The sequence below is a fragment of the Peromyscus eremicus genome, chromosome 8a (genome assembly GCF_949786415.1).
Source record: "Peromyscus eremicus chromosome 8a, PerEre_H2_v1, whole genome shotgun sequence".
NCBI classification, from domain to species: Eukaryota; Metazoa; Chordata; class Mammalia; order Rodentia; family Cricetidae; genus Peromyscus; species Peromyscus eremicus.
The window spans coordinates 49,145,201-49,157,578 of record NC_081423.1 but is presented as its reverse complement, the minus strand read 5'-3'; the positions used below and the strand labels follow the sequence as shown (position 1 = coordinate 49,157,578).

The window sequence follows — 12,378 nt, the reverse complement described above, 5'->3', positions numbered from 1 at the left end:
TTCTGAACACTACTTGTGAGAGACCCAAGAAGAAACTCATCCCATAAAGGTACTCACCTGAAACTTTCCAGATTTCCCACTGTAGAAATGTCCACTGGAGGCCAGGCGGTGGCACATGCCTTTAATCCCAGCACTCGGGAGGCAGAGCCAGGCGGATCTCTGTGAGTTCGAGGCCTGCCTGGGCTACCAAGTGAGTTCCAGGAGAGGTGCAAAGCTACACAGAGAAACCCTGTCTCGAGAAAAAAAAAAAAGAAGAAAAGAAATGTCCACTGGAAACGAAGTGGTCTGCAGTTTTGATGGCGTTCCACACAGCTCTGCGAGGTGACTTTGGTAGGGAAGGTCAGGGTGAGCGGGAATCATTCTTCCTTCCTACCCTTGCAGCAGTTGAATTTCATTTAGATAGTGGTTCATGAACTAGAGCAGGTACCAGAAGCCCCCAGAGGACTAGGTAAAGCACAGCTGGAGGCCCACCCTGCGGAATTCTGACTAGACTTGCTAAGGTTTAAGAAAGAAATGGGATGGGGGGCTCTCTAGGGATGGGGGGAAGGAGGCAAATCTGGAAGATGGAGGGAAGTGGATAAAACAACAATAAGGATGCCTGGAAAGGCCATGAGGAATCATACCATTATAAAAAAAAAAACAAACTATAATACACATAATTCTGTGTATAGATATGCATATATAGTTTGGATGAACTTTTCTCATCTGAACAAATAGAGTTTCCTCCAAGAGTCAAAGACTACCAAAAATCCCAACACCAGACATGAGAAGCTATCTTTTGAGTTGTCCAAAAGACTCAAAACATATAGCCTATTGCTGTTGCTCCTGGTTCCCCCTCCCCACCCCACCCCCACCCCCCGTAGAGGTGGAAGGTTAAGTTCCTGTTGAAGACACCATGCACTGCAGAAGTAGGGCCCAAAGGCCCCTGAGCTGGAACTGACCTGAACACCCCCTCCCCGAGAACTATTTTTCATGGTACCAGAAGGCACCATGCCAGCTTCTAAAGGAGAGAGGCAACCAACAGGCCTACAGCTACGACACCTAAGAACCACATCAACTACCAGCACGGCACAAGAACCCAACGGGTATAATAGTAGCACACATACCTTGGCAGTAATCAACAGCCCTCTAATTGGACTTAAGATCTGCTCAACAAGAGGGAGACTAGATAACTACTAGACTAGATAACTACTAACTAACTAGCTTACTACTCAGTGCTAGTGGAGTCACGGTCATCAAAGGAAAATCTACAACCAGTAATTTATTAAACCAGAATAATCCCTAACAACAACTATACAGTTGTCCTTATACGCAGATAAATGTAGTCTTCACCCCTCACCAAGGAAACGTCTTTGCAACAGAGACCACTACAGAAAACCACAACCAATCAAAATACTGAACTGTGGGGCCCAGTCCTATCGGATACATCTATAAAACACTCCCACACCTAAGGCTCAGGGAACACTGGGTAAAGGGAAAGAAAAACTTTTAAGAGCCAGACCAGGGAGTTGCTGTAAGACTATGTCTCCTAGGAATGTCAGAAGCTACACCTATAAAGTCTTACCAACGTGACTACTCAAATGTGAGCTAAACAAGGATACCAACAAACATGCCAAACTGGAAGGAGAGGAGTCCACAACGCCTCAACCTTAAACCAAGAACTATAGGCAACTGAGAACTACAAGGACAAATGGGCAGGTTAGACATCTATGTTAATAAAGTCCTAGGCAGTATTAAAAACTAGATGATACTATTGATTTCTTCCTAACACCCTACAGGCAAAATAAGGTAATAAAGAATGTTTTAAAACATACTCTAGCAAAAATAGTAGTCCAAGAAGAGTGCCAGGATAGAGAGCGGACAGCTGAGGCATGTGATCAAATGGAAGACAGACTTAAAAAAGGCTCATCACAGACAGACTTACCTGAGATAAAGGTGTGTACTTTCTAGTTACTTTCTGCTACATATAAATGTGATAGGTTTCTATGAGATTTATATTGAGGTCCTGGAGCTCAATTCCCAAGTGTGCTCTTCTGTGAAAATGGTATGCTCAGAACTGATAGTTGACACACAGTGAACACAAGAGATACAAGGAAGATAGAGCCCAACTCAGCTCAGTTTATTTCAAATAAGGACAGTTAAACAAGAACTTCATCACCTGTCTGACAAAGACAGCATGCACTCAGGCCTCCCTACCTCCCCTTCTGCAACAGCCAGCCTGCTCTAGAACCACAGTTCTAAAGCTGATCCCAGGCTCTCACTGCCAGCAGCAGTCATGGCCATACCAGTTAGGCTCTTGTCAGAAAGAGCTACTAAAGGCATTATCTACATGACATGTCTAAGGGGTCAAAAGTAAGAAGATACAGCTGAAAAAGAAAGACTCGTTTCTTTTCCTGGTGCAAAAGGAAAAAAATAAACCAAGAAATCACACTCAGAACAACATCCCATCCATGTCAAAACAGTGCTCAGCTCCTCTCCCTCCAACCTGCAGAGAGGAGGAGAGGTCCTTCCCGGTCGCAGTCCCTCCAGGCAGAGCTGAGCAGGGCTGCAATGGACAGGCAGGTTGGCTGGGATTGTGGCTATGGGCATGGCTTCTTCCCCAAGTGTGATCTCTGATGCTTGTCAAGGCTGGAGCTCCAGCTGAAACGCTTGCCGCAGTGGGAACATTTATAAGGTTTCTCACCTGTGTGAACCCTTTGATGTCTATTGAAGTTTGACCTCTGAATAAACCTTTTCTCACAGATGGGGCATTTGAAGGGTTTCTCTCCTGTGTGGATTTTCTCGTGGTAGCGCAAGCCTGACAAGTCACTGAAGCCTTTCCCACAGTGGTCACACTTGCAGGGCTTCTCTCCCGTGTGAGTTCTCTGATGTTTCACAAAGTCTGAGCTGCGCAGAAAGGCTTTTTTGCAAATGGGGCAATGAAAGTATGTCTCTCCGGTATGAGTCCTTTGGTGAAAAACAAGCTGTGAATTCCTATAGAAAGTTTTCCCACAGTCTCTGCAAGTGGGCAGTTTCTGGGCCATGGGAGCTCTGGCCTGGCCCTTCTGAGAGGCCTCTCTCTTCTCCTCCAGCCACAAGGCAGACAGCTCTCCCGAAGAAGAGCTCTGTATGTGCTGACCTAGCTGTTTCCCAGCGTCCCTTTCAGGAGGAAAGAGCTGCCCCACTGTTCCCTCACCGGGCAGGCTTTCCAGAGCCTCAGGGACATTCTCTGCTCCAAAGCGATGCAGCTCACTCTCACCGAGGAAATCCAAGGCAGTCTGTGGCGGTGCCTCACCTGATGCCTGACAGAAAACATCCAGAGCCCCCTGGTCCCTGTGATTTTCCAAGTTTAGGTTCTCTTTGTCATTTTCTTGTCTGTCTTCTGGAAGGAAAAAGAAGGTTGAGTGGCAGAAACAGTCATTCCCTCTTCTCCAGCTGATGCAAAGACGGCACCAGGCCATCTTCTTCCTGTTCACTGTGAGGGTCACCGGGTACCTGAGCACTACAGACTCCCTTTACCTGTGCTGGGTTCAAGGCTCACCTGGCTCTGGACTGAGCCACTCTGAACACCACAGGCTCCTAATGGACTTTTCTGACCCCTCCAAAAGCAAGTGGCATGCACTTACAAAAAACAAAGATGTTATATGCAAGCCACACTTGTTAAGATGGTTGGTTTTCCTTTTAAGATTTATTTTTATGATTTTTAATTATGTGTATTGAGTATATTTGTGCATACACGGATATGGGTGTAGGTGATGTGTAGGTGATGTGTATGTGTAGGTGATGAGCTGGTGTCACAGACATCTGTGAGCCACCTGACATGTACGCTGGGAACCAAACTCAGGTCCTCTGCAAGAGCAACACACATGCTCTCAACTGCTGAGCCATCCCTCCAGCTCCAAGATTCTTATTTGATTGTATATAAAAGGTAAACATATTTAAAAGAATTTACAAAGGGAAAATAAACATACATGAGAAAACCAAACAACCCCAACAGCACTACCAAACATGACTACATATGTCTTCTTCCAGTTTTTGCTTTGAGACAGGGTCTCACTTTATGGTCCTGGCTAGCCTGAAACTTTCGTAGATCAGACTGGCCTCAAACTCAGAGATCCACCTGCCTCTGCCCCTAGTGCTGGGACTGAAGGTGTGAGCTGCTGCTGCCACCACCACCACCATCACTGCCACAGCTGGCTTTCCAGTCTTTCTAATTTAATTTGCATGTAGAGATGTATAACCTATTTCCACATGTCACTGATGTCATATTGACATCAGTTCGCTATCTGGCTATATATCATGTACATAGTAAACACTGACACTGGTCTATTTAATATTAAACATGGATTCTCTTACAAGAAACATACAACTTAATTAATAAACTTTATTAATGTGTCATTTTATTGTAGGCTGATGCAATAAGGCCATATTGTGCCACACTGGTTCAACAAAGCAGCTGGGTGTGCCTTGCTTTTATGTATGTTTTCATACCTATTTTTGGTTTTGCTATGTTGCCCAGGCTAGCCTCAAACTCTTAGGCTCAAGTGATGCTCCTGCTCAGCCTCCTGGGTAGCTAGGAATTCAGGTACTGGCTACCAAACCCAGCTATACATACTTCATTAACTTGTATAAGCAATTATACTTTTTTCTCATAATGTAGGTTTCTGATTATTACTCATGATACATATGATAAAGATTTTATTTTGGCTGGAAGATTTACTTAAAAATTTTAGAATAAATTATTCCTATAAATCTTAAGATGCTATTCAGTACCAGGCATAATATCACATACCTACAATCCCAGAGTGGGAAGATGAGGCAGAAAGATCAGAAGTTCAAGGGCAGCCTAGGCCACACAGCAAGACCTATCCTAAAAAAAAAAAAAAAAAAAGTAAAAGAGGCTATTTAAGCTGGGTCTGGCCACACATACCTGTCATGCTACCACGCAGGAGGTAGACAAAAGAGGGATAGAAGTTCAAGATCATCCTGAGCTACATAGCAGGTTCAAGGCCGGCAGGTCAACATAAGACTCTGCCTCAAGAAATTTAAATAAAACAAAACAAATATAAACAAGAGGCTGTTTTCTTCTCTTTTTTCATCTTCACCTTAACAATGGCCTGCCAGATCTAGGCACCTGTCAGAGAACTCGAACTAAACGTGTTAATTCTGAGTTCCAGGACATATTCTACCCAAAGGGTAAAATGCTGTCTCTCTGTCTTTAAAGAAGTCTTTATAAGCAACACCTCAAAGAGCCGAGTAACAGCCACCATCCAAGAGTTATAATAAACACATGGTGTACTTAAGGATTCCCCACTGTGGAAACCTATGCTGTTAATCATGTGTTTACTACAATAAACATCACTGTAATAAGCAATTCTCTTAGGTTTTTGTCCATTTTCTGATCAATACTTTAAAGGAATTCCTCAGAGGACAACTGCTATACTTATGGCATGAACACTACTGTTCTTTTTAAAAAAATTGTTCTTAGATTTGATTTTATGTGTGTCTGAGTGTGTGTATGTGCATCACATATACACAGGAGCCTACATAGATCAGAAGAGGGTCTCAGATCCTCCGGAACTGGGGTTACAGATGGTTGTGAGCTGTATGTAGATACTGGGAACCAAACCCAGGGCTTCTATGTGAGCAGCAAGAGTCCTTAGCCACTGAGCCATCTCTCCAGCCCCAAGGTCCTTAACAGCTACTGGCAATTTAATTTCCAGAAGGACTCTCTCACCCTCTGGTATGTTGTTAAGCAGGGGGAAATGGGGAGGAACTAATAAATACTTGAGTATTGAATGGTTTATATATATATATATATATATATATATATATATATATATATATATATATATATATGCTATTTAGACCACTGAAAAATGGATTTTTGTTATTTTAAATGTTAATTCCCCAGTGATGAAAAGATGAATCTTTTTTTCCCCACCACATCTGGGAGCTATTTTTCATATTCCAGGACTGCTGTCCAAATCTTACTGAGAAAGTAATTTGTTCTCATCAACTTGCTTTCTAACTTTCTCTATATTAAGAAAAATAATATAGACCATCATTTATCTATCAAGTTCACAAAAATGTTTTATACCAATTTAGTTGCAGTAATTTTGTTTGGAGTAATTTTTACGTATAGATTTTTTTCCTTTATAAGTATGGATATCTGTTAATCTTTTCCTCAAAGATTTTTTTTATTGCCTCTATGCTTAGAAAAATGTTGCCAATCCAAACAGATGTAAATATCCACTCATTTTCTTCTTTGTGTCTACTTTGCACATTATCTTTTTAAAATCAATTTCTAACTTATGTTGTTTAAGCAACACGGACAAACTGAAGAGTCTCCTCCAGCGCTTCCTTACCGCCCTGCACAGAGAAGCAGCCCCCCCCCCCCCCCCCCCCAGCTGTGGCTCCTCCATCAGAAGTGAACCAGACAGCCCAGCTCTTCTGGGCTCCTTTCCTAGTGACACTCATGACGAATCTTCCAGCTTTTCTTGCCACTCTACCTTGCTGTTAAGATATCTACCTAGGAATCACTTAACTGTTTTTGTTTTTTGTTGGTGGTAGTTTGGATTTTGTTTTTGATTTTGTTTTTTAATCCCTTGGGAGTCTGATTACAAATACAGATCTGCTTTTCCTCTAACTGTCCTTCCATGTGGTCAAAGAAAAGAGCATTTCTCTCTTGTGACTTCTGTAGCTGGTTCTACATGTCTGGTGGTCTGATCAACAGCTGCATTTTCCAAGTGGCCCTTTCCTATCTTGTCCCTGTAGCTTTAGCCCCAGTTCAGTCTCTTCCTGTGTGGCTGGACCCCACTTCAGCTCTACACAGGCTTCTCTCTCCAAGAGTTCTCTTCCCATCTGTCCACATCACCACCAAGTTAATCTTTCCACACTTCCTTCTACTACCCTTTCTCTCAATTCTATCTCTAGCTATAAAGACAGGATCGTGTATTCAAGGCAGAACTCATGGGGCCAAGTCAGCAAGAGGGATGGATAAAAAAACTGAACAAAACCCAACACAAAACAGAAACAGTTTGGGATATAGTAAGCTGATTATCACAAAATCCTATTGCTACAAGGTATAGGCAAGCTCTGTCCTTTACTTATTTTTATTGGAAATATAAAACTGCACCAAAAAAACAGTATCATGTAATAGTAGTAGTAGTAGTAGTAGTAGTAGTAGTAATAACAATAATAGGCTCAGCACATAAGACCACTTACTGCTTTTGCAGAGGACCTGGGCTCTGGTGGAGCAATCGATTTTAAACTATTTCATGTCAGCAGAGAAGAGTGGTGAGCCAAGCTGGAAGATGATGCTTCATGAGTGTCACCTAGGAAAGGAGCTCAGGAAGAGCTGGGCTATCTGGTTCACTTAGTGGAATTAACATTGTAATTTTTAAAATGTTTAAATTTTGTGTATGTGGGTATTTTGCCTGCATATGTCTGTGCACCATGTGTATGTGTGGTGTTTAAGGAGGCCAGAAAAGGCCATCAGATTCCCTGGAAGTGGAGTTACAGACAGTTAGTGAGTTGCCATGTGGGTGCTAAGAACAGAACCTAGCAATATATATTGCTTCAAATTAAAATCGTAACTGGATATAATGTGTGCTTTGCATGTGTAAGAGCTGGCTTGAGATTGGTGAATACCCTAACTGTCTTCATAGAGCTTTCAGCCAGTATCTAATGGAAGCAGACCCAGAGATCCACAACCAAGCACCATGCCGAGCTCCAGGAGTCCAATTGAAGACATGGAAGAGGGATTATATGAAGAAGCGGGGATCAAGATCATGATGGGGAAATCTACAGAGACAACTGAACCAAGCTCTTGGAAACTCATGAACTCTAGACTGACAGCTATGGAACCTGCATGGGACCAGACTAGACCCTCTGCATATGGGAGAGAGATGTGTAGCTCGATCTGTTTGAGGGGCCCCTGGCAGTGTAATCAGGATCTATCCCTGGTGCATGAGCTGGCTTCCTGGACCCCATTACCTATGGTCGGACACTTTGCTCACCCTTGATGCAATGGGGAAGGGCTTGGTCCTGCCTCAATTGAATGTACCAGGTTTAGCTGCCCCCACCCATGGGAGAACTTACCCTTTTTGGAGGAGGAGATGGGGGGAGGGGGAGTGAAGCCCGGGGTGGGGAGGTAGGAGGAGAGATGAGAGGGGATCTATGATTGGTAAGTAAAATGAATTTTAAAAAATTTTAAAAAATACATACAAATAAAAAAGAAAAGAGCTGGCTTGACTCCCAGCACCCTCCAAAAAAAATTGATAATAAAGTCATATCTATCAGTTCTTGTTATCTGTAATACATTAGCAAAGGAAAATAATTAGACTTGATTGGGGAAAGGGTAATTTGTCACACAATTTCCACCTGAAGTCCTTTTCCTTCTCCAAGGTTCTAGAATTCAGTGGGCATGTGTGTACACATGGGTGTACGTGAGTGAACCGGTACACTTTCTAGGACAGACATGGTTTAGAAAGAGCATCCAGGGCAAAGGAGTGCACAGCACAGTACATTCAGATTTACTCACAGTCTTCAAACACATCAAGAATCAATTGCTGCTGCTATTTAATGAAGGTTAGGTACCCAAAGAATACATCAAACATTTTTCTGTTGGTTTATTTTCTTATGGTAGGTGGTTACTACTGATTATGAGTACAGTAAGAAAAGTTTAGTTCTGGGCCAGCAAGATGGTTCAGTGGGTAACAGCGCTTGCCACACAAGCCACATGACCTGAGTTTGATCCCTAGAACCCACAAAAAGGTGAAAGAAGATTACATGAAGCTGGCCTCTGGCCTCTACACACATGCATTGGCAAAGTATGCCCCTACACACAAATTAAAAACATAGATTAATAATAAATTTTTTTTTTTTAAAAAAATCCCAAAACAGTAATTTCTCTGAATTTTCCTGTTGGTGACGATAATAATGGCTATTACAAAGTGTCTTTTAAGGGAATTCTAACTACCTGTATTGGCCTCATTTTGTCTGAGTGTGAATTCTCTCTGAGAAGGAAAACTATCCAACCAGACAAGACTGAAAGCAGATCCAACCTGTGTTCTTCCTTTCATGGTTAAATAAATATGCCAACAGCCCTGTAGGGATCGACTAGGAAACCCAACTTTGGCGTTCAAGTCCGATCACAGTTACCTATAACAAATGGAAACAATTCTGTCCCCACTACCTCCTGTTTAATGTGAGGAGGTCAGAAATGGCTGGAGACCAATGAAGCCCACTGACCTTTGCAGGCGAGTCTTGGTATCTTCTCACCGACATGAAGGTGCAGCCCTGCAAGCTCTTCCCCATATTCTGCTATGTTAGTCAGCTCAGGTTTGGAGTTGGAAATACCTGCTACCAAGAGAGATATATTTTGTGGGCTCAGGTGAACAGAACCTCTGAGAGCTCAAAGTGTGTCTTTTAAAAAAGAACCCTAGACTTGGAGACAGTGACCCCCCTGAGAACTAGATGATAGGAACATATGGTGAATGCCATGAAAACAATAATCTAGACAGGTGACCACAGGCATCTGGGGACCCCTGGCAGGCTGGTGCAAGGATCAGGACAGGGACTCCACCAGCTCCTAGTTTAGGCAACTTAGTAGAGGAGAGCATGGACTCAACACCCATCACAACTGACTCCACCCCACCCCAACCTGGGAGCTGTGGAAGAGGGAGCAAGTCCTTGGTCTGATGCTACTTCCAGCATCTTTAAAAGAGGAAAGCCATGGCTGGGTGTGGTGGCGCACGCCTATAATCCTAGCACCCAGGAGGCGGAGACTGGTGGGTCTCTGTGAGTTCCAGGACTACAAAGACTGTCTCAAAAAGGGAAAAATAAGGGGTTGGGGGTGGGGAATACCATCACCATGCCCATTTATTTCATAAATTAAAGGTATTACTGAATGTAACACACTCACACAGTTCCTGACAAACAGAACACTTTCAATGTTGGGACATTCCTACTTACAAGCCTGCTATCTCTAACTCACCAAGTTCCTACAGTAGCATCAATTATTCTCTTCACCCACCAACCCTGAGCAGGTCTCTAGAAATGCACAGAAAATACCTAATACTTTCCCACTCTTTTCATCTCCTCCTATCAAGTGGGCCCATGCCCTCACCTCCTGAGACCATTTTCCCATAGGTCTCCAGCATGAAATCCCAGTACTGTTCTTTCTGAGTGGTATCCAGGTTTCTCCACTGCTCCTAGAAAAAAAAACAAAAACAAAGTATCATTCCAATGAAGGCAGCACAGAACTGCTGAGAGGAAGGAATGTGCCACAGACTCTGGTCAACAGGAGACCTAAGAACTCACAGGAACACAAGTGGAGAACAGAAAACCAAAGGGAAGATGACAGGCTTCACATCAGCAGCTCCTGCCTGGTTTAGGCACTAGGGGTTTACATTTTGGGGGGTTTTTATGCTGCATGTATTTAGGAGGGAAGAGTGCTACCACATAGGCTGATCCTTGTTCGTATCTCTTTCAAGAGCTGCAGTGATGCTCTTGTGACACTGAGGACCTGTTAACCCCACTGTTGGAAACCTAGATAGTCCAGAGAGAAAAGAAAGACATGAAAAGGGAATTAGTGGGGAAAAGCAAGTATAAATGACTGAAAAGGTAGGAAAAGTCAACAATGAAGTCAACTGCAAAACCTCATCTTCAACAAAAGCTGGTGGCTTTAAAAGCATCAGGTGTGCAGCTGCATCTGGACTCTCAATGGTTCACAGAAGGACTAACATGAAGTTGGTCTGATTCTCAGTGCTTCTGAACAAAGTGTTCCCCTGTTACCCAAAGCCTTTCTTCTTCTCTTCAGCTGCAGGCTTAAGACCCAAAACTAGAAAGGCCACTCACCCCACATCCATCCACCTTTCAAACTGAAATTTCAGCCTCCCCATGAGAAGCTGCCAATAGCAACCCAGAGTGACTAGCAGCATACTCTGTGGAGTCATACATACTGAACCCCAAGTCCCAGACTGGCCACTTTCTAGTGGGGTGACCTTGAACAAGTAACTTAACCTTCTGGAGTCTTGGTTCTCACCTGCTGTTAGCACTGAACTCAACAATTTGTTGGGAGGTTTGAAAGAAATAATACAAGTAGTACCACTGTTACAACAGGACACCGCACTTCTCACCCTCAGTTCTAAAGCAAGTCTGCCATCTAGTGTCAGGAATCTCTCCAGGAGTGACACCAGAGTCTTAAATTAGAACATACTCAGAGTGGGGGAGAGGGAGAGGAGAAGAGAATATTTTGGTATTAAAAACATCAGAACACTCAAAAGTTCTCTCAATATACATACCTAACTATATTTTATATACAAAACTTAACTTGAACTTATTATTTTGTTACTATTCAACAAATGAAATTCCTAGAAACAGCCAGTTTGAGTAAACATTGCTGAATGCAAGAGTCCTTTGTTGGAACACACAAGACCCTCATTTTGGTGCTGGCAGGTAACAGGACGCCACACAAGCACCTGACAGAATGCCAGCTTTGCTGGACACTGGGCATTCTCCATGACACGAAACAGCTGCAGCTATGTGCAGTGTCAAGCAAAAGAGTACAAGCACCAAAAGCTCCAGCAGTCACCCTCAGCCAACAGGCAGCCCAGGTCAGGGGATTGGGTTGCTCAACAGTGCAGCTCTGGCTGAAAGCCTCGCACTCCACGAATGCCAAGAAGCCGAAGCTTGAATGCAACCCCCACTAGAGATGCAAGATACCAGCAGCCATCACCTTTCCCTTTGGAAACCCCAAGGTCCTACTCTGGAGGACACAGGCAGGCAAGCAAGTGTGCTGATGGGGAGTCACGTTCCTGTGTGGAAGGAGCACCACCTTGTGGACTTAAGAGCTATGCCACCTTCAACTCAGTGTAGGCAGGAGTCCTACCCATTCATAGTTTCTGTGTAGGGGTAATCACACCCCTTCAGTATTCTGATGTAATTAGCAAAATTCCTAATTTATAGACAAGACTAGAGGAAGGAGTTATTTAAAATTCCCTTCATTTTCAAAGGATTCCATTAAATACAAATGTTTTGCTAAGGCAGAAAATGGATGACTTGTTTGCTTTAGTGCTTGGTAAGTGGTTGTCAGTTAACACAGGCACTGTATGTGGGTATGACTGCCAATCAGCTAATACAAGCACTGTATTGTATGTATAATTGCCTATCAGCTAATATAGGCACTGTACATGTTTATAGGTACCCATCAGCTAATACAGGCACTGTACATGTGTATAGGTACCAATCGGCTAACATAGGCACTGTATATGTGTGCAGCCACCAGTTGGCTCATACAGGTACTCTATGTGCATACAATCACCAATCACCTAATACAGGCATTGTGTATATGTAACTACCAATGATTAACAGTGCTGATTAGCGTTTTGAATA

The 12,378-nt window shown here is 43.3% G+C and overlaps 1 protein-coding gene across 2 annotated transcripts in view; it reads right to left on the bottom strand.

The window, feature by feature from the left end:
• Positions 1–1,733: 1,733 nt before the first annotated feature.
• Znf18 (zinc finger protein 18) overlaps positions 1,734–12,378 on the bottom strand; it is a 29,762-nt gene continuing 19,117 nt past the window's right edge. Inside the window, exons 5-7 of one of the 2 annotated variants that reach the window (XM_059270925.1) lie at positions 10,112–10,196; positions 9,235–9,345; positions 1,734–3,361 (exon numbers count right to left, since the gene is read on the bottom strand). In XM_059270925.1, the coding sequence (XP_059126908.1) occupies positions 2,580–3,361; positions 9,235–9,345; positions 10,112–10,196 (978 nt within the window). In that variant the 3' untranslated portion in view covers positions 1,734–2,579. The remainder of the gene's footprint in view (positions 3,362–9,234; positions 9,346–10,111; positions 10,197–12,378) is intronic. The other variant, XM_059270926.1, reaches the window with a different exon arrangement.